Source organism: Bos mutus, chromosome 1 (assembly GCF_027580195.1).
Source record: "Bos mutus isolate GX-2022 chromosome 1, NWIPB_WYAK_1.1, whole genome shotgun sequence".
Classification (NCBI taxonomy): Eukaryota; Metazoa; Chordata; class Mammalia; order Artiodactyla; family Bovidae; genus Bos; species Bos mutus.
This window is the reverse complement of record NC_091617.1, coordinates 140,245,567-140,267,927: the sequence shown is the minus strand read 5'-3', so window position 1 is coordinate 140,267,927 and position 22,361 is coordinate 140,245,567. Positions and strand designations below refer to the sequence as shown.

Genomic DNA, 22,361 nt, shown 5'->3' with positions numbered 1-22,361 from the left:
CGAAGGAACATTTCACGCAAAGATGGGCACAACAAAGGACAGAAATGGTAGGACATAACAGAAGCAGAAGATATTAAGAAGAGGTGGCAAGAATACACAGAAGAACTATAGAAAAAAAGATCTTCACTACCCAGATAATCACGATGGTGTGATCACTCACCTAGAGCAAGATTCCTGGAATGTGAAGTCAAGTGGGCCTTAGTAAGCATCACTATGAACAAAGCTAGTGGAGGTGATGGAATTCCAGTTGAGCTATTTCAAATCCTGAAAGATGATGCTGTGAAAGTGCTGCACTCAATATGCCAGTAAATCTGGAAAACTCAGCAGTGGCCACAGGACTGGAAAAGGTCAGTTTTCATTCCAATCCCAAAGAAAGGCAATGCCAAAGAATGCTCAGACTACCACACAGTTGTACTCATCTCACATACCAGCAAAGTAATGCTCAAAATTCTCCAAGCCAGGCTTCAAAAGTATGTGACACGTGAACTTCCAGATGTTCAGGTTGGATTTAGAAAAGGTAGAGGAACCAGAGATCAAATTGCCCACAGCCACTGGATCATCAAAAATGCAACAGAGTTCCAGAAAAACATCTAATTCTGGTTTACTAACTATGCCAACGCCTTTGACTGTGTGGATCACAATAAACTGTGGAAAATTCTTCAAGATATTGGAATACCAGACCACCTTACCTGCCTCCTGAGAAATGTGTATGCAGGTCAAGAAGCAACAGTTAAAAACAGACATGGAAAAGTATACTGGTTCAAATCTGGGAAAGGAATACATCAAGGCTATATATTGTCACCCTGCTTATTTAACTTCTATGCAGAATACATCATGCAAAATGCCAGGCTGGATGAAGCACAAGCTGGAATCAAGACTGCCAGGAGAAATATCAATAACCTCAGATATACAGATGATAGCACCCTTATGGCAGAAAGCAAAAAGGAAACAAAGAGCCTCTTGATGAAAGTCAAAGAGGAGAGAGAAAAAGCTGGCTTAAAACTCAGCATTCAAAAATCAGGTCCCATTACTTCATGGCAAATAGATGGGGAAACAATGGAAACAGTGAGAGACTTTATTTTCTTGGACTCCAAAATCACTGCAAATGGTGACTTCAGCCATGAAATTAAAAGACACTTGCTCCTTGGAAGAAAAGCTATGACCAAACTAGACAGCATATTAAAAAGCAGAGACATTACTTTGCCAACAAAGGTCTGTCTACTCAAAGCTATGGTTTTTCCAGTAGTCACGTATGGATGTGAGAGTTGGACTATAAAGAAAGCTGAGCACCGAAGAACTGATGCTTTTGAACTGTGGTGTTGGAGAAGACTCTTGAGAGTCCCTTGGACTGTAAGGAGATCCAACCAGTCCATCCTAAAGGAAATCAGTCCTGAATATTCATTGGAAGGACTGACGCTGAAGCTGAAACTCCAATACTTTGGCCATCTGATGTGAAGAACTGACTCATTGGAAAAGACCTGATGCTGGGAAAGATTGAAGGAGGGAGGAGAGGGGACGACAGAGGATGAGATGGTTGGATGGCATCACTGACTTGGTGGACATGAGTTTGAGCAAGATCCGGGAGTTGGTGATGGTCAGGGAAGCCTGCAGTGCTGCAGTCCATGGGGTCGCAAAGAGTTGGACATGACTGAGCAACTGAACTGAGCAGGCAGCTTCTAAGATGACCTGCTGTGATTCCCAGCTGCTTAATATTTATTCCATGTAGTCCTCTGCCAGGTTATATAGTACCAAGGTGGTTCTGTGTGACCAAGAGTGTAGGCATATGTGATAGATTAAACAATAGATTAAAAAATGACACAAACTTCTAAGATTAGATTATAAAAGGGCCGTGGTTTCATGTCAGGGACTCTGTTTGCTCTTTCTCTCTCTCTCTCTCTGGGGTCATTGTTCTGGCGTGATCAGTGCCCTGCCTTGTGAACATTTGGGCTGGTTAGTGATGAGCTCCACATGGCAAGGAAAGAGGGCTCTGGCCAACAACCAAGTGAGTGAGCTTGGAAGCGCCCCTCTAGACTTCAGGTTTCTGCAGCCCCATAAGAGACTCTGGGCCAGGACCACCCAGCTGAGCCCCCTCTCAATTCCTGACCTTCAGTACCTGCACAAGGCCGTGAAGCGCTGCTAAATTTGCGGGTAACTATTACACAGCAATCAATAACTAATCCACGATACTTACAGCCATATAGTGAAGTTATAAACATGCTATAATTATGAAAAGAATATACACAAATTTCAGCATAAGGAGTAATTCTGGGAAGGCAGTGGGATAGGGTGTTGGCTATATTTATCTATTTCTACAATGAATTTCTGAAGAAAATATGACAAAATGTTAGCATTTGTTACATCTGGGTGTTCCCAAGTATGTGCATAATATATGGCTCCTTGCAACTGAAAAAATTTCATTTCAAACGTGTTATTACTTAAACACTTTAAAAAATAAAAAAGGCAGCATATCTCTTCCACTTACTATGGCACTTTATTCCACTGTCTGGCTCCTAATTGCTGCCCTGAGGGATGTAATTACTTTAATGGCTAAACAATTTGCACTAGAGAGGAGACAAAGAGTATATTCCCACAGCCAGTAAAATCTAATGTTTAAGTACCAAGAACTTAAATACATTAAAAAAAAATAGCAACAAAACTTGTATAAGAACACCTAACAAAGAATGCAAGGTGAAATGCAGGGAAGAATGTAGCTCTGCTTCAGTTCAGTTCAGTTCAGTTGCTCGGTCATGTCTGACTCTCTGTGACCCCATGGACTGCAGCACGCCAGGCCTCCCTGTCTATCACCAACTACTGGAGCTTGCTCAAACTCATGTCCATCGAGTCGGTGATGCCACCCAACCATCTCATCCCCTGTCGTCCCCTTCTCCTCCCGCCTTCAATCTTTCACAGCATCAGGTCTTTTCCAACGAGTCAGTTCTTCGTATCAGGTGGCCAAAGTATTGGAGCTTCAGCTTTAGCATCAGTCCTTTCAATGAATATTCAGAACTGATTTTCTTTAGGATGGACTGGTTGGATCTCCTTGCAGTCCAAGGGACTCTCAAGAGTCTTCTCTGACACCACAATTCAAAAGCATCAATTCTTCGGCACTCAGCTTTCTTTTTAGAAAGAAAATCCATACATGACTACTGGAAAAACCATAGCCTTGACTAGATGGTCCTTTGTTGGCAAAGTAATGTCTCTGCTTTTTAATATGCTAACTAGGTTGGTCATAACTTTTCTTCCAAGGAGCAAGCATCTTTTAACTTCATGGCTGCAGTCACCATCTGCAGTGATTTTAGAGCCCAAAATAATAAAGTCTGTCACTGTTTCCCCATCTATTTGCCATGAAGTGATGGGACCAGATGCCATGATCTTAGTTTTCTGAATATTGAGTTTTAAGCCAACTTTTTCAATCTCCTCTTTCACTTTCATCAAGAGGTTCTTTAGTTCTTTTTCACTTTCTGCCATAAGGGTGGTGTCAAATGCATATCTGAGATTATTGATATTTCTCCCGGCAATCTTGATTCCAGCTTCTGCTTCATCCAGTCCACTTTTTCACATGATGTACTCTGCATATAAGTTAAATAAGCAGGGTGACAATATACAGCCCTGAGGTACTCCTTTCCCAATTTGGAACCATCTGTTTTTCCATGTCCAGTTCTAGCTGTTGCTTCTTGACCTGCATACACATTTCTCAGGAGGCAGGTAAGGTGGACTGGTATTCCAATATCTTGAAGAATTTTCCACAGTTTGTTGTGATTCACACAGTCAAAGGCTTTGGCATAGTCAATAAAGCAGAAGTAGATATTTTTCTGGAACTCTCTTGCATTTTTGATGATCCAGTGGCTGTTGGTAATTTAATATCTGGTTCCTCTGCCTTTTCTAAATCCACATCTGGAAGTTCATGGCTCATGTACTTTTGAAGCCTGGCTTGGAGAATTTTGAGCATTACTTTGCTAGTGTGTGAGATCAGTGCAATTGTGTGGTAGTCTGAGCATTCTTTGGCATTGCCTTTCTTTGGGACTAGAATGAAAACTGACCTTTTCCAGTCTTATGGCCACTGCTGAGTTTTCCAAATTTGCTGGCATATTGAGTGCAGCACTTTCACAGCATCATCTTTTAGGATTTGAAATCACTTACCTGGAATTCCATCACCTCCACTAGCTTTGTTCATAGTGATGCTTCCTAAGGCCCAGTTGACTTCACATTCTAGGATGTCTGGCTTTAGGTGAGTGATCACACCATCGTGATTATCTGGGTCATGAAGATCTTTTTGTATAGTTCTTCTGTGTATTCTTGCCACCTCTTCTTAATATCTTCTGCTTCTGTTAGGTCCATACCATTTCCGCTCTACTTAGAGATGCTTAATATTAAACTACTTCCAACAGAAATTCACTCAGAAACATGCAGTGATTATGCTCTCTGCTATATTAAGTGGACAATCTAATGGCTGTTGCCATAGTAGCCTCTACTTTAGTGGTATTTAACAAGAGAGTAGAAATTGTGGAGAAAGTTGCTCTATTTCTTACATCCTCTGGGTTGAAGAAGGCAAAGAGTCATGGGAGATACAGTAGTGTTTCAGGTTGCAGAGAAAGCGCTCTTGCAGTGATATCTAGCTGGTTTAAAGGGTGAATACACACCTGAAAGGTAAACATTTACTCATGACTGAAAAAGTGACAAGCCTCAAGGAGCCGAGTCTACTCACTAAGGCAAAGTCAAAGAAATCCACGTTGGTATTTAAGATATACTGCAAGACATCCAATTGTACATGGGGTGGGATGATTTATTTATAGACAATATGAAGTCGCCTATAGTCCAGATGGCCTTCCCTGGTGGCTCAGTGGTAAAGAGTACGCCTGCCAGTGTGGAAGACATGGGTTTGGTCCTTGAGTCGGGAAGATCCCCGAAGGAGGAATTGGCAACCCACTCCAGTATTCTTGCCTGGACAATCCCATGGACAGAGGAGCCTGGTGGGCTACATTCCATGGGGTCGCAAGAGTAGGACATGACTTAGAGACTAAACAACAAAAGTCCAGATACAATTTTTCTATTTGCTATCTATTTTCAGTCTTCCATATTGTTATTTTACTTAGTGAGAATAGACAGTGTTGTTGAAATGAGAATATGAAGCATCACTTACCTACTTTATTTACTGGGCCTCTATTTTACAACCATGTTTTAGCAATTTAGACAGTAAGAAATAAAAACTGAAACCCACCTGTGAGCATTTGGCATTTTCCCTGTATACCCTCACCTCCTTCACTCCCTTCCAAATATCTCCACTGGTCTTAGGTCAAAGTGAAGGTCTGGTTCAAGTGCAGGCTACCAGGATGGTCAGCAGCTTCCCTATCAGTCCTACAGCTACAGCTAATGTTTAAGGCTATTTTTTTTAAATCAAATTCATATTTTCTTTCTTTCACTACGTAATAGTCATGTATTTCACTATAACCCTCAATTTTCTTCTGTTTTATCTTTTTGTTGTTAGTTCTTATCTACTTCACATTTCTTGTTCTTCCTCTGATTGCTAAAGAATTGCTTTTGAACTGTGGTGCTGACTCTTGAGAGTCCCTTGCACAGCAAGGAAATCAAACCAGTCAATCCTAAAGGAAATCAACCCTGAATATACTTTGGAAGGATGGATGGTAAAGCTGAATCTCCAATACTTTGGCCACCTGATGTGAAGAGTCCACTCACTGGAGAAGACCTTGATGCTGGGAAAGATTGAGGGGAGGGAGGTGACAGAAGATGAGATGGTTGGATGGCATCATCAGCTCAATGGACATGAGTTTGAGCAAACTCTGGGAGATAGTGAAGGACAGGGAAACCTGGCGTGTTGCAATCCATGGGATCACAGAGAGTGAGCCATGACTGAGTGACTGAACAATCACTTTTAGCATGATATCAGCACAACTCAAGGATGTTCCTGAACCTGAATTCAAGGCAGTGGGATGTTTTCCATCCTCTGAAACCCTATCTTTAGTGCAACATATCTCCCAGCCTCTACCCTGGTGCATACGCTTTCTTCATCCCTCTAGCAATTCAATTTCCTGCCACTGAGATCTGCCTTTTTCTTGCTAGCTTCGGCTATTAGTCAGAAGTACCTGATCCTCCCTCTAAACTGTGTGCTATGGGAACACTCCATTTCAAGCAAACTGCTTACTCTACAGACATTTCCTAGTGGAATGGGTTTAACCACCCTATCAGCTTTATTGTGCTCTCCTGGTCTTTCTGAAGAGCCACCCAGTTGTCAAGCTAGATATCGCTGAATAATACTGCTGTGTCATCCTCATACCATCTCCTCAAAAACATTCAATGAGAAAAACGGACTTCTTAGTTTTAAGATTTTAGGATTCAGAAAATAGCAATGACAGGCATTTAACTCTTATTTCATAATGAGGATATCTTTGAAGAAGAAAATATACACAGTTTATCTATGAATTTTCTTTTTTATTCATTTTGCTGTCATTGTCCAAAGACTGTAATTCACCCCAAGGTCCCATAAAGTATTATTATTCCTGGTATGAGATGCCATTTTAAGTTTAATGTGAGACATGACTATAATGACTAACATTCATTGTGCATTTGCTGTGTGCTCAGCACTGACAGCAAGGAGATCAAACCAGTCCATCCTAAAGGAAATCAGTTCTGAATATTCATTGGAAGGACTGATGTTGAAGCTCAAGCCCCAATACTTTGGCCACCAGATGCGAAGAGCCAACTCATTGGAAAATACCCTGATGCTGGGAAAGATCAAGGACAGGAGGAGAAAGGGATGACAAAGGATGAGATGGTTAGGTGGCATGATCTACTCAATGGACACGAAGTTGAGCAAACTCTAGGAGGTAGTGAAGGACAGGGAAGCCTGGCATGTTGCGTCCGTGGGATCTCAAGGAGTCAGACATGACTTAGTGACTGAAAGACAACAGCAGCACTGGACTAAAAGTTTGGCATGAATTATTCTGATTCCTTTCTGCAACCTGCAAAGTACATTCTGTTGCAAAGATTTTGATTGTTGATGACAGGCATGAGTGAAACAATTCAACAGCATTGACTTGTCATCAAGACCTGCTTCCAAGTCAGTTATCTGACATCAGGTGCTCTCCCGAGGTTCCCTGTCTGACGGGAGCATCACTTACCTGCACAGGGGCTGGCTGCGAAGCCCACTCTCTTCTGAGCTCTGTCAAAGACCACGTAGAAGCCCTCCATGACGGTAGCACCAATCACCAGTGCGTTGGTGGAAGGCGAGATGCCGAACCGGTAACATTCATAATTCAGGCCAGCCCCCATCATGGGCTGAATGTAAAGCTGTTGAAGAGGAAAGAGCAAGAGAGAAAAAGCCCAGATCAGGCAACATCGCAGAACTGTTGAGGTCGCTGTGTGCTCAGTCCCTCCAAGGTGCCATCGGAGCTGCAGAGAATGGAGAGGACGATACCAGCCCTGCCATCCGGGACTTGGGACCATGTGCCTGGTGAGGAACCTGCTGAAGTACAGCAGCATGCACAGCACCTCTGACTGTACACAGGTACACCCATCTAGGAGTCATCCATCTGTCCATACATCCACCTGCCACCTATCTGCTCAGGACTTACTGAACACTTCATAAGGCCTGGACACTGTCCTTGGTACCAGCAATACAAAGATGAATAACATGTTCTCTGCATGATCAAAACACGCATGATCAAAGTGACGCACGAGGAAGATGAACATCGGTGTACTTGTCATGTGCAGCGAAGACAAGAGGGAGGGGGTCTCCAGGCAGAAAGGTGTGCAAGGGCGCAAATGGGTGGTTCTGGAGTCATCACCCATTGGACATCAACCAGCTGCCATGTCCAGGGGGTGGGTACAGCAGTTTTAAACCAGGCACTGATTGCTGTCTATCTGTAAACCCTTCTTCAAGGCAAGGAATCGTCCTATTCTCAACTCTGTTCTTGGCTCCTAGGTATCTCATATATGCTCTGCACATAGTAGGGCCTCAGTAAGTGTGTGTTAAATGGATGAGCTTGATCAGTGTAATGAAATAGACAACTTCTCCTGAGGGTCAATATAAATTAAGAAAAGGTAGTGGATGTATTTAGCTGCTACTAAAACACTTCTATTTAAGGCCCTGTAAGCAGGTCCTAGAGTGCACACACACACACACACACACACACACACACACACACACACACACACCTGCCTTTGAATGAAAGAATTCCATAATAAAAGCCCCCCAAATCACCAAATAAAATGCAACTGATGACACTGACACAAACATGATGCAAACTGAATTTGTATCTTTCACTCTGACCTTTCTGTGTGTCCCCACTGACTTCCAGTAAAAACTCCAGACTGTAAATTCTGTAACATGTTGAGAAAGCTCCAGTGTTGCTGTGTCTCAGAGTAAAATGCCTGCCTTCAAACTTAAATAGCACAAATAGACAATCTGGTGGTATTTAGGTTGAAACTATTTATGTTTTTAGGATTATATGAAAAAAAATCAGAATTTCCCTGTGGGCCGGGGCTGCTTTTTAAAATAAGCCAAATAGGATTTCCTGGTGGCTCAGGTAGTAAAGAATCTGCCTGCAATGGGGGAGACCAGGTTGGATCCCTGGGTTGGGAAGATCCCCTGAAGGAAATGGCCTCGAACTCCAGTATTCTTGCCTGGAGAATCCAATGGGCTGAGAAGTCTGGCAGGCTACAGTCCATGGGGTCTCTAAGAGTTGGACATAACTGAATGACTGAGCACACACACACAGGATTCAGCCCATGTGGTTTTGGAAAATAGAGCTGGGCACAGGCACTCTGTTTTTTGACATGACTCTTCTGCACTTAGAATCGATCATCCATCTACTGCTGCTGATGCCTGGATGGTCCTGGGTAGGGACCTCATTCTAAGATTTGGGTGGCCAGGAGCCTTGATGATTGCTCTGAATGTCAGGAAGGGCTTCAATCAGGTAGGGCTGGGAGGGAGGCCCCCAGCGCCGTCCCCAAGGGTGTGTTACTAGAATATGGGGCTCATGAGGTTCTCATCAGGTGATGGTTCCTGACTGTCATCCTTTCCCATCAAGGCAATGGAAAGCAATTGGGATGGGGATGATGAAGGAGAAATCAGGACAACAGGGGAGAGCAGATTTTAAAAGACTGAAAATGTGGACATGTCAAAGTCAACCAAGAGATATCTACAGTCTCATAAGTGAGAATAAAACTGAATTCTTATGCAGAGATGTGCAAATTAAATGCAATACTCCCAGACCTCCTTCATTATCTTTTCACGCTCACCCAGCGCTTGGTCCTGAAAGCGGTTGATGGGCCCCAGTGGATCTTCAGCTCAGATGGCTACTGCCTGCTCTGGATGTAATGACAGACTTCACCCTGCAAGCCTGCTTTCCTCCTGCTTCTTAGAGTCCCTGACTGTCGACTCAGCCACACGCCATTTATTCTGCAGCTCACATTTACCTCTGTCCTCAAGCTGGGTTTCAAGTTTAGTGACAAACCACACTGGTGAAATAATGTCCACATTTTGCTGGTGGCCTGACCAAAATTTAATCACAGAGAGCACATAATTTTAAAGGTGCTGAAAACATATCATTCTCACATCACCCTACGCAGTGCTGTTCACCCAAGGATACTGCAGTCTTCTGAAAATGTCTTTGACGAGTATTATTATTTCTCTTTTTATACTTAAAGAGACACACACAGAAAGGGAGAAGTGACCGTTCAGAGTTACAGAGTGAGTCAAGGGCAGTGCTGTAAGTGTAACTCAAGCCTCCGGCTCTGTGTCTGTGTCCTCTGTTGGGCTGTTATTTCTCTTAAAGCTTTCAATCCTAACCCTAACAGCTCTCCATTTTTGGAATGCACTTCTCTATATAAAGTTGAGAACAGGGAAAAGGCAATATTTATCATTTCCTTTTTTCTTCTGAAATTATTCCTCCTTCCCTATCCCCCAGTCCCACTCCTTTATCTCAAATTCACCAAACTGCAACAAAGACACATTCATCTGTCCATTCAACAAACAGTTATTATGCACCACCCCCTCACCAGAGAGCAGTGTTAGAAAAGGAAAGATGATCTTTGAATCTTATGATTCTCATCTTCAAGGAATTAATAATTTAATGGGGGAAGAAATATAAGCGTGTGTGCAACTAAAGAAAAAAGAAGTCAAATGAAAACGACAACAGCATAAACTCAACCCTGAAGATGTGATTCCGGGCCAGATGAGTGGACTAGAAAACATGCATTATAAGTTTGCAAGGCAAGCTCACAAGTGGACCATTCTGCTCGGCAGAGGTTCAACAAAGAAGAGTTGTTTGCGTTGGGTCTTAAAGGATGGGAAGAATGTGGATACACAGAGGGAGTGGGGAGGAGGGGGGCATTTCAGGCAGTGGAGGGGAAGCAAAGTGAGGAGATGGAGCAGGCGCCCAGTACTGGAGGACAGCCACCAAGAGGGGAAGGAAGGTCAAGGGTTCAGCAGGAAACAGGCTGGAGAACCAGGGCAGGTCCTGTGAGGTCAAGGAAAGCCGCAGTGGCGAGTCTCCAGGATGGCAATAGTGGGGTAGAGAGCTGCGGCTTAGCAGGAGGAATCTGGCAGTGGTTTGGAAGGAAGAGAGGGTGGGGGTGTGTGGAGGGCACTCCCGGGGTCCTGAGGTGGGAGTGAGAGGGGATGAGAGTGAGGGCTCTGCGGATGGAGAGAGCAGGGAGAGGTGAGACGGGGGAGGACAGATGCTTAGGATGGAGGAGGAGTCAATGATTGCTTGAATATGGAAAAATGCATAGCTTCATCTCTGAGCATCCAGTTTTAGTTTCTGTTTATCAATAAATTGGAACTAACCATATATTTGTGTTATTGGTACTTACTGCAAAAGTGTCCTCAATTCTTGACCTTTCCTGGTAGGCACACCCTTGTGATGTGGCCTTGCAGTTCTCCCCATTGGGAATTGGCATCTCCATCCTCCCCTGGAGAACCTGGGCTGCCCCTGGCCTGGTTTGGGAAACAGGGCACCAGAAGTCCAGTTCTGGGCTGGACTTCAGGAGCCCCTGTGAGTTTGCTTTCTGTCTCACAGAATCCCGCTGCCACCCTGTGAGCCAGGATGGTGAGAGACAATGGTCTTATCTCTCCATCAACCAAGACACCAGATATGCAAGTGAGGCCACCTGAGACCATCCTAAACCAAGGCCAACCTATCCCTGGCCAACTATCAGCTGACCAGGGACATGTGCCTGCAGAGACCAGCAGACCTGCCCAGACTCACGAGCAGGAATAAAAGCTCACTGATGAAAGCTGCTGTGTTTCATGGTTGCTTGTTATGTAGCATTATCACAGCAATCGCTACCTAATACAGGTGTGATATCGAAATGCATATATTATGCATGAAGTGCTTTACTTTTGCATGTTTCATGTTAAAAAGACAAAAGCACAAATCTACGTTCATACCTGAGGCAGGATAGTTATACGGAATGATCTGCTGGAGTTCTCGTCTCTCAGGTAGATGGAGATTTTAGGGAAATAAGACCAAGGTGTTTCAGAATTCGTCCAGCATGCCAGCTGGGAACCAGTCCAGAAACCTTCAGAGAATTCTGGAATCTAGACAAAACAAGATCACATGACAAACAGTGACAAGTCTGGCGCATCAACAGGAAGTAGCTCCCAGCTCTCCTCGTCACCTTGCCAGATGCCCACGGCGATAAACTCTGTTTAGTTTGGACAGCAGAGCGGAGACATCAGTCCTCTGAAAGAGTGATGGTGATGACAAAAATAAAAATTAGTAAAATTACCCAGGCATGTGGATTACTTACTGATATTAGACCTGCCACAGGCACCTTAGTCCTCAACACCCATATCAGTGCAGTAACAGCTCCCCCTCCACTTTACAGAAGCGGAAACCAGTGCTCAGAGAGGTGAAATAACTCACCCAGAGTCACACTGTAGTAGGCAATACCCTTTAGAAGAGAGATCAGATTTTAAACGTGCTCAAAGCCCTTTTGGTCATCACTTTCCCTATACATTCCCCGAGCCCAGTAAGTTTCCTCCTGGTACACAGCCCTGTGGTGACCCTCTGCTCTTCTGGAACATCTTTTTTCTCCTCCAGATCTCAACTCCAATTCCACCTTGTCCAGGAAGTCCTCCTTGACTATCCCCCACAGTGCTGGTATCCCACCATGTATCTCTCTTCCTTAGCGCTTCTCTTTATAGCAGTTATAATTTTACATTTATTGGTGTGGTTGGTTAACTTCTGTTTCTTGCAGGAGAACCTGATTCCTCTAAGGATACAGGTCTGCTGTCGGCTCCCCCATCTCCTCTCCATAGTCCTAAAACCTGGCCCACAGGAAAGACACAGGGAATGTTCTTGGAGAGAAAAAATGAATGACCAAGAACACAGAACGTTCACTGATGCCTCTCATCAGGGGATGGAAGGGTAAAGCCGATCATGCTTGTCCACTAGTTGCTGAATCTATAAGTTAATTATAAATCACTCCTGAGCCCTCTCACCAGATCCAGTGGTCTCTAAGAGCAGACCTGCCCTCTTCCTGCCAGCTCCCAGAGAGAAGGACTGTGTCGGATGGGTTTCTTTCCACACACCCAGTACATTGCCCTACTCAGGTCAGTAGCAGAGGTGCCTGTGATGGGGCAGAGCTAAGAGGACACCTGATGAGGGGCATCTAGGAGGGCATGGGGCAGGGGTGGAGCTAGGAGGGCATGGGACAGGGGTGGAGCTAGGAGGGCATGGGACAGGGGTGGAGCTAGGAGGGCATGGGACAGGGGTGGAGCTAGGAGGGCATGGGACAGGGGTGGAGCAGGAGGCATGGAGCTAGGTGGAGGGGGCATGGGACAGGGGTGGAGCTAGGAGGGCATGAGACAGGGGTGGAGCTAGGAGGGCATGGGACAGGGGATGTGAAATGGATGTGAAGTGGAGCTAGAAGAGGTTGATTGGAAGGAAGAGGTGTCTGTTGGGGTCCCAGAGGAAGAAGTACATGAGCTCAGTTGAGCAGTAGGTGAGTGTCAGGGCGGGCAGAGCACGGAACCTGTCCCACGGGACACCATGAGGCTATGGAGGCTGGTACTAAGGACAGGAAGGAGCAGGAGTTACAGCTGGGAGGGACCCATGGGCACCATCAGGCATTTATCAGAGATCAGTTATCAGGGGTCTGAGCACATGAGATTGATTAAGGCATTCTAGCAGGATTTGTGTAGGTCACTTCTTTGAATTTAATCTCCAGGGAGTCAGCCTGCGCTAGACAGAAGCATTTGAAAGTCAGTGACCAATGGGTGGGAAGTGATCGTGTGGCCATGGATGGGATTACTGAGGAGAGGGTACAGGGAGAAGGGAGGGGTGCAGGACCCACCCTGAGAAACGGGCCAGCAAAGGAGACCCCCATGAAGCAGGGCACAGGGTGGAGAGGAAATTCCAAGAGGAGGGTGTTGTGGAAGCCGAGAGAACAGATAAGGCAGGTAAGCATGGGTGCTGCGGAGGTCAAGGAGGACAGCAACTGAGAAAAACATGGTGTCCCCGGATGAACACACGGTGAGAGCTGCCTGTTCAGGACCATGCAGGGCAGGAGCCGCCTCCTCAGGGCAGACAACTAGGAGGAAGGGCCTGCAGTCTCTTCACCCACTGCAGTGCTGACCTGCGAAGTCTCTAATGCCTTAATGTGTTGGGTTGGCCAAAAAGTTCCAATTTTTTGGCCAACCCAATATTTGTGCATTTTATAAAAGTGAAGTCAGTTTGAAATGTGTATCACAGGGAAGAACTCCCTGCTGGATGAGTTGAGAGGGGGAGAGGAGGGGTTGGTCACCCTGCTGGGTTTCAGGAAGAGTGAAGGGTGGTGGGGCCTGCATGGGGGGTAAAGAGCTCCAATCTCCAGATGAAGAATGAGGCTCAGAGGGGCCAAGTAATCTGCCTAAGGGGCACAGTGCAGGAGTGAGTAGGGGACTGTCTCCCTCCAAAGTGGCACTGCCTGTGAGTCTGGAAGGCTTCTGGGGGGCCAAGCCTTGTATCCTGGGGGAGAGTCTGTACACTCAGATCAGAGAGTTGAAAGTCAAAAGTCAGTTTACAGAAGGTATCATCCTGCTGCTGCATTCTGCATATGGAGAAGCACTGGGCCTGAGCCAAAAAGGGCGTCACAGCTGAACAGGTGGGGAGCCCAGGTCCCCATTGAACACAAAATTCCCTACCAGGCTCATTTAAAAAACAGACTAACATATAGCACTGGGAACTGTATTCAATATCATGTAATAACCTGTACTGTTGTTCAGTCGCTAAGTCACATTTGATTTTTCGAGACCCCATGGACTGCAGTATGCCAGGCTTCCCTGTCCTTCATTATCTCCCAGAGTTTGCTTAAACTCATGTCCATTGAGTCAATGATGCCATCGAACCATCTCATCCTCTGTCAAGCCCCCTCTCCTCCTGCCCTCAATCTTTTCCAGCATCAGGCTGTTTTCAAGTGAGTCAGTTCTTCTCATAAAGTGGCCAAAGTATTGGAGCTTCAGCTTCAGCATCCATCAGTCCTTCCAATGAATATTCAGAGTTGATTTCCTTTAGGATTGACTGGTTTGGTCTCCTTGTTGTCCAATGGACTCTAGACTCTGAAAAAGGATCTATCTGTACATATCTATATCTATGTATATCTGAATTACTTTGCTGTTCACTTGAAACAATAAAACATTGTGAATTAACTTCAATAATTAAAAAGAACTACAGACCTACAAACTATTCATTTCTAAAATCCCATCTAAACAATCCAGGCCCAAAGACAGAGGCCGGCATCTGTACGGTATTTACCTCTCTGAAGCCAGCCCTTTGCTTAACTAAGAAAGAAAACCCAAGTGAAGAGAGCCAGCTGAGATGAACCCAGTAGAGAGAAAGCTCAGGCACATCTCTGGTCCATGCACGTGAGACAGAGAGCATCCCCCTTGTTGAGCTTTCCCTGCTCAAGACAAACATCCTCCTGGGCCTCTCCTTCCTGATGCAGGCACTGAAACCAGAGGATAATTTTAGATTAGGCAAACACATTTCATAATCTCGTTCCTTCCACCTCGTGCTTTTCTTACAAAGTCAGGCACTGCTGAACACACGCTGTGCTGACCTCAGGCATGCTAGCACCCCTCCGCCACAGCCCCGCTGGTTCTGGCTGAAGTCACAAAATCTGCAGAGGCCCAGGCTGGTCATGGGCTTGCTGGAGTCACATGCTGGTGCTGCCAGTGTGTCCTTGGGATGGTGGGTAAAACCCTGACAGCTCAGAATATTAAATTTGAAGATGCGCATGTTAATTTCACTGAGGACATTTTTTACTCTGAAGAAAAGCAGCATATTGCTCTGTATTTCCAGCATGGTCTGGTTTTCAGCCAGTTTCCTAAATTTAAGGCACTAAAAACATTGGCTGCCACTTTTTTTCTGATTCAGCAGATATTAGACAAGGTAGAGGTTTGCTCTGGCTTTTTTGTCCGCTGTACTCTTGACCTCCCAGTTCACAAAGGACCTCGATGTTTCTTCTGGTTTTCCCTCTGCGTTCTTTTGATTTGCCTGCTGCATTTCCCATAGCATTTTTATTCAGACTTTTGAAGTTTTGGTCCAGGACAACCAAAAGCCTGCTCTTTCTTCTCTGTTCCTGCTACATCACCTGCGACAAAGTAACCGCTGTGCCTCTTCCATCCATCAGTCTCTGGGTTTGGCCACAGCCCAGTGGAGTTGTGGGACTGTCAGCCCCACTGGAGTCAGAACCAGCAGAGAGACTTTTTTGGGTGACCTTGTAAGAGTGGCCCTGCATGGACAGACGCTTATGAAGACACCCAAGAAGCTGAGAGAAATATTTATCTTACATCCAAACAAATAGCGGTAGCACCATGGTTTAGACATTAAATAGAAGTACTTCTTGACCAAACACCCATTGTGTTACCCTAAACCCTCACAACAAGCCATGATAAGAACACAGAGGCTCTCAGGGGGCACAAGAGTACCCCCTGCCCCACAAGGCACTCAGCTAATAAGTGGCAGAAACTAGACTAAATTCAAGTCCATCTGCCCCCCAAGGCTGTGGTCCTTGCAATCAATGCTTCGTGGTCCATCCTGGTGCTTGAACGAACTGAAAGTTGGGGTCACACTGGGATGACTGTTAACCAGGCCCTCAAGGCATGTTGTCCTTTACCAGGATTTTAATGGTATTTCAAAGCATGGTCATAAAATAATTACTATATTGGTGGACTGACCTTTGTCTTCTGTGAATCATACTTTGTTACAGAAGTAGGAGTTAAAAAGCATAGCTTGGATGAAGGCCAAAAAAGAAGCATAATTTTTGGTTTGTTTAAAAAGCTACAAACACATTCCTGGTTTACTATTTAATGTGTTACCAAGTGGTTTATTTTTCCATAGTTTAAAAAAGTGCCATAGCAACTACATTATTATTTGAAATACCGAAAGGCATTGCATCTTTAGATCCAAGACCTCTGAGATTAAAGTGAAGGAATTATTTGCTGGTTCATATTAAAGAATAAAGTGGAATCCCTGGTTGCACAGTGGTAAAGAATCTGCCTGCAATGCAGGAGATGTGGGTTTGATCCCTGGGTTAAGATCCCCTGGAGAAGGAATAGCAACCCACTCTAGTATTCTTGCCTGGGAAATCCCATGGACAGAGGAGCCTGGAGGGCTATGGGGCTGCAAGAGTCGGACATGACTTAGCGACTAAACACCACCACCATCCAAGAATAAGATCGTGAACTTAAGAAATAATCATTAAAACAACCCTCCAAACCCTTGGATTGGAACTGTTAGAATACACGGAGGTATTCCCCAGTATGTGGTCCTGACCTGGTGTGACCTCCGAGACTCATCGAACATCCTGGGGACTCACCAGAGACGTGCGGGCCACAGCCTCCACCACGGCGTCAAACACCTTCTGGGGCAGGCGCAGCAGCGTGGTGCCACTGTCCACGATGGCCTTGTCCGCATTGTACTAGAACAGGGGAGAAGGCACCCACATCAATGCACGGTCCAGCCTGCCATTGCCTGCTTCTGTGATACATGCGTTCAGTAGCCATGGTACCTCCTTGGTGGCTACAGTTTATTTCATATTCTCAGAACTTGGGAACCAAGAACTTCCTCACCCAGTGTTCTCACTATAGATGAAGAAACTGAGGCCAGAAAAGGGCAGTGATATCACCAAAATCAACAGCTTAATTCAGGACTTTTCTCTTATTCAGCAGTGGCTGGATTCCGTAAAGGACCACCACCCTCCCCGCCCACCCCCACCCCTGCCTCTGCCAAAGAGGGAAGACCCATTTGTCTTTAGAGGTTGAAATGAAACACTAAATGTTATTTATGTAAATCATGCAAAATCAACTCTGTATTACTTCATTAGCAGAGAAAGAGGAGGAAGGACGGTTTTTCAACAGATACCCCATATTTCATTTAGAATGGAACCAAAGCCGCATTCAATAAGAGAATTTTACAACACAGAGACATTGCCAGCCCTGCCCCCACCTCATTCTTTATGTGGCTGAGGGAAAAGGTGGAGGTCAGTGGGCCAAGACCAAAGAAGTCACCCAGCCTCTAGGGACATAACTGGATGAGCAAGGCTGCCAGGGGATGGAATGAGCCATGGGCAATTCAATCCTCCTGTTTCCAGGGCAAATCCCTGAGTCATATGACCAAATACACCAATCAGGTCAAAAGGAAGTAAGGATTTGTTTAGGTAGCAGGTGGGAGGAGTGAAGAATTGTGAGAAACTAAAATACAGCAACTGATTCATATTCTTTTCAAGTGTAAAACTGATTTCAATTTAGAAAAGCTCTAATTTAAATACAGTTTTGTTTGTTCACAAAATTATCATGCCTGTGTGTGTAAGGAAAGCTTGTATACTGAAATGTTGGAGTAGGATGATAGTACTTTTATTGTTTTCTCTGTTGTGGCAAGGATGGCAGATTGGGAAGGGGGGCAGGAGAGAACGAAGAATATGAGAATCAAACCTCCAAAGGCGCTTATACTCTCCAATACACACACACACACACGCACGCACACACACACACACACACACACACATACACAGAGTTTGTAGTTTATTTTAGGCCAGCCCATCTGATTCTACCATTGGACTCTTCACTGGCAAAAAAATGCCTTTTGACAATAAACAGACTTGTAGACTTAGGACAGAAACACCATCCCAGGGGACTGGACCATCCCTTTATCAAGCTTTGATTGTTTCTGCAGAGGCATCTCTATATGAGAACTCACGGTACAATGTGATGGTTAAAGTGAAAGGCAATGATGACAGGTACGAATACAATCAATGCTGATGAAATGCTGGTGGTTTTTAAAAACAATTCTGAAAATGTTGGAGATCATCACAATCATGTCATTATGTGCCACAAATAAGCCAAAATGCAGTGAGAGGTGTGAATGAGGTTAACGAGAGATGCGGTTTCCCAGCTCTGCCTCCTCTTAGCACCATCAGCCACCCACATCTTTAGATCATAATGTTTCTCTGAGTGAGAACTGTGTCCTGGGGGGGAAATGGGGAATTAGATGTGGATGGAGGATAAAGCTGATGATGAATTTCTGGTTTCATTTTGCTTATTTTTAGTCCCCTTTTACTCTGATAAAAACCTTGCTTACTTTACTCTCTTGAACAGAGTTCAGGGACCATCAAGCCAGGATGATGTGGTTCTATATAACTTTTTTCACTCATCATTTTATGCTAATTCCTCTTTTTCAAGAGAAGGAATTGAAGGGAAGCAATTAGAGGGAGGGTTATTGATATAAAATTATCTACAATAAAGCCCTGTAACTTTTATTGTCATGAGCTTTTGATTTATCTTGCAACGTAACGCACAGTCTGATTTCATATTCAGGTACTAGCTGAATTAAATATGCAAATTTAATGGCCCAGGCACACGCAGACAAGGAGACACAAAGAGATAAGAGTGGAAATACCTCTCTGCAGTCCAGATTAAGGCTCTGGCCTCCAATTTCCAATTTTAGAATTTCTATCTGATAATACCACTCCTCCTTAATAGGGGTGTACCAGATGTCTCCTTTGTACAAAGTTGGTTCAATTCCACCTAGGACCTGGGAAGGAAAACATTTACATCTTTAAGAGAAAGAAAATATAGGCATATTACAAAGTCACACAGAGAAGCGTGCTTTTTTGCTTTTTAAATTTATTTTTTAATTGGAGGAAAACTGTTCTGCCAATGTGGTGTTGGTTTCTGCTGTACAACAAGGCAAATCAGCCATAGTTATACATATATCACCTCCCTCTTGAGCCTCCCACCCCTCACCCTACTCCATCCCTCCAGGTCATCACAGAATGCCAGGCTGGGCCCCCAGCGTTATACAATAACTTCCCACCAGCTATCTGTTTTACACACGATAGTGTATACATGTTGATGCTACTTTTCCCATTCATTCCACCCTTTCCTTCCCTCACTGTGTCCACAAGTCCATGCACTACATCTGTGTCTTCGCTCCTTCCCTGCAAATAGGTTCATCAATACTATTTTTTAGATTCCATATATATGTGTTAACATACAATACTTGTTTTTCTGATGAGAAGCATGCTCTTATAAGGCAAAACTTCACTGGAATCAGTACTTCCAATTTAACAGGATGTTATAAACAAATGCATAGGCCTGGAAATTAAACAAGGAACATTCTGGGGCCATGTGTTGGAAGATCAGAGTCCCACTCTAATCAGGATGCTTTGATAGTTTCTCTTATGTAGAGGAAATGCATACAGTTCCAGCTTTCTGATACTGAGATCCTCCCCCACCCCATCCCAGTCGTGGGCAAAGAAATGCAATAAAATGGTTAACCACACAGACTGACAAAATTTAGTTCTTCGGAAGATGAAGGATGACTTCCTGCCCCACATATTTGCATGGAAAGAGGAACAAGAGAGCTTCTCTAATCAAAACTTCACTTTGGAATCTGTGTAACATCACCCCTCTCCTCTGAAAAGGTGGTAAAAAAACAGAGTGCTGAAAACACGTGTGAGGCTGTTTCTCACAGGCAGAGAGCAAAGAGGTCAGCACCACGGGCCTGGGGGCCCTTCATGCGCATTCTCCCTTTCCTCTCCCACTGTAGACGGCTGGGTGCAGGTCCGTCAGGGAGACACTTGGGATATGGCATGTACCCAGCATCGATTCTGTTTCATTGTGTGTGTGTGTGTGTGTGTGGTATGTGTGTACATCCGTGCATGTACATGTATGTATGCACGTGCAAGTATGTATTATGTAAATCTCTGTGTAACTGAATATAGTGTGTACATGCATGCATGTGTGTATGTATGCACAAGTATGTGTGTATATGTGCATAGCCATGTGTATATACTTGTGTGTACATGTGTGTGCATGTGTGTAAGCATATATGTATATGATGTATGCTTGTGTAGTGTGTATATGTGTGCACATGTGTGCATGTGCATATGTGTGTGTGTGCTGTGTACATGCACATGTGTGTAAGTATGTATCAGTTCAGTTCAGTTCATTTGCTCAGTCATATCTGACTCTTTGTGACCCCATGAACTGCAGCATGCCAGGCTTCCCTGTCCATCACCAACTCCCAGAGCTTGCTCAAACTCATGTCCATTGAGTCGGTGATACCATCCAACCATCTCATCCTCTGTAGTCCCCTTCTCCTCCTGCCTTCAATCTTTCCCAACATCAGGGTCCTTTCCAATGAGTCAGTTCTTCCCATGAGGTAGCCAAAGTATTGGACTTTCAGCTTCAGCATCAGTCCTTCCAATGAATATTCAGGACTGATTTCCTTTAGATGGACTGGTTGAATCTCCTTACAGTCCAAGGGACTCTCAAGAGTCTTCTCCAACACCACAGTTCAAAAGCACCAATTTTTTGGTGCTCAGCTTTCTTTATAGTCTGACTCTCACATCCATACACGACCACTGGAAAAAGCATAGCTTTGATTAGACAGACCTCTGTTGGCAAAGTAATGTCTCTGCTTTTGAATATGCTCTCTAGGTTGGTCATAGCTTTTCTTCCAAGGAGCAAGTGTCTTTTAATTTCATGGCTGAAGTCACCATTTGCAGTGATTTTGGAGCCCAAGAAAATAAAGTCTGTCACTGTTTCCATTGTTTCCCCATCTCTTTGCCATGAAGTGATGGAACCAGATGCCATGACCTTAGTTTTTTGAATGCTGAGTTTTAAGCCAGCTTTTTCACTCTCCTCTTTCATCAAGAGGCTTTTTAGTTCTTTGCTTTCTGCCATAAGGGTGGTGTCATCTGTGTATCTGAGGTTATTGATACTTCTCCTGGCAATCTTGATTCCAGCTTGTGCTTCATCCAGTCTGGCATTTCGCATGATGTATTCTGCATATATATTAAATAAGCAGGGTGACAATATACAGCCTTGAGGTACTCCTTTCCCAATTTGGAACCAGTCTGTTGTTCCATGTCCAGTTCTAACTGTTGCTTCTTGACTTGCATACAAAGGAGGCAGGTAAGGTAGTCTGGTATTCCTATGTCTTGAAGAATATTCCAGTTTGTTGTGATCCACACAGTCAAAGGCTTTGGCGTAGTCAATAAAACAGACGTAGATATTTTTTGGAACTCTCTTGCTTTTTTGATGATCCAATGAATGTTGGCAATTTGATTTCTGGTTCCTCTGCCTTTTCTAAATCTAGCTTGAACATCTGGAGGTTCATGGTTCAGGTACTGTTAAAGCCTCACTTGGAGAATTTTGAGCATTACTTTGGTAGCGTGTGAGGTGAGTGCAATTGTGTGGTAGCCTGAGCATTCTTTGGCATTGCCTTTCTTTGGGATTGGAATGAAAACTGACTTTTTCCAGTCCTGTGGCCACTGCTGAGTTTTCCAGATTTGCTGGCATATTGAGTGCAGCACTTTCTCAGCATCATCTTTTAGGATTTGAACTAGCTCAGCTGGAATTCCATCACCCACACTAGCTTTGCTTGTTGTGAGGCTTCCTAAGGCTCACTTGACTTCAGACTCCAGGATGTCTGGCTCTAGGTCAGTGATCACACCATTATGGTTATCTGGTTCATTAAGATCTTTTTTGTATAGTTCTTCCATGTATTCTTGCCACCTTTTCTTAATAACTTCTGCTTCTGTTAGGTCCATACTCTTTTTGTCTTTTTTTGTGCCCATCTTTGTATGAAATGTTCCTTTGATATCTGATTTTCTTGAAGAGATCGCTAGTCTTTCCCATTCTACTGTTTTCCTCTCTTTCTTTGTATTGATCACTTAGGAAGGCTTTCTTATCTCTCTGTGCTCTTCTTCAGAACTCAAGATGGGTATAGTGTATGTATAAGATGCGTAACATGTGTGTATATGCATGTATATGTACTTCTGTGCATAAGGTGCTCCTGTCTCTCCAACAAATTTATGAAATCCCAGGCCCCACAAATTTATGAAATCCT

The 22,361-nt window shown here is 44.4% G+C and overlaps 1 protein-coding gene across 2 annotated transcripts in view; it reads right to left on the bottom strand.

Annotated features, from left to right (window-relative positions):
- BACE2 (beta-secretase 2) overlaps positions 1-22,361 on the bottom strand; it is a 113,113-nt gene that overhangs the window by 25,608 nt on the left and 65,144 nt on the right. For both annotated transcript variants that reach the window (XM_070376427.1, XM_005893015.3), the window contains 4 exons: positions 18,903-19,037; positions 16,825-16,926; positions 11,411-11,560; positions 7,137-7,305 (listed from right to left, as the gene is read on the bottom strand). In XM_070376427.1, the coding sequence (XP_070232528.1) occupies positions 7,137-7,305; positions 11,411-11,560; positions 16,825-16,926; positions 18,903-19,037 (556 nt within the window). The remainder of the gene's footprint in view (positions 1-7,136; positions 7,306-11,410; positions 11,561-16,824; positions 16,927-18,902; positions 19,038-22,361) is intronic.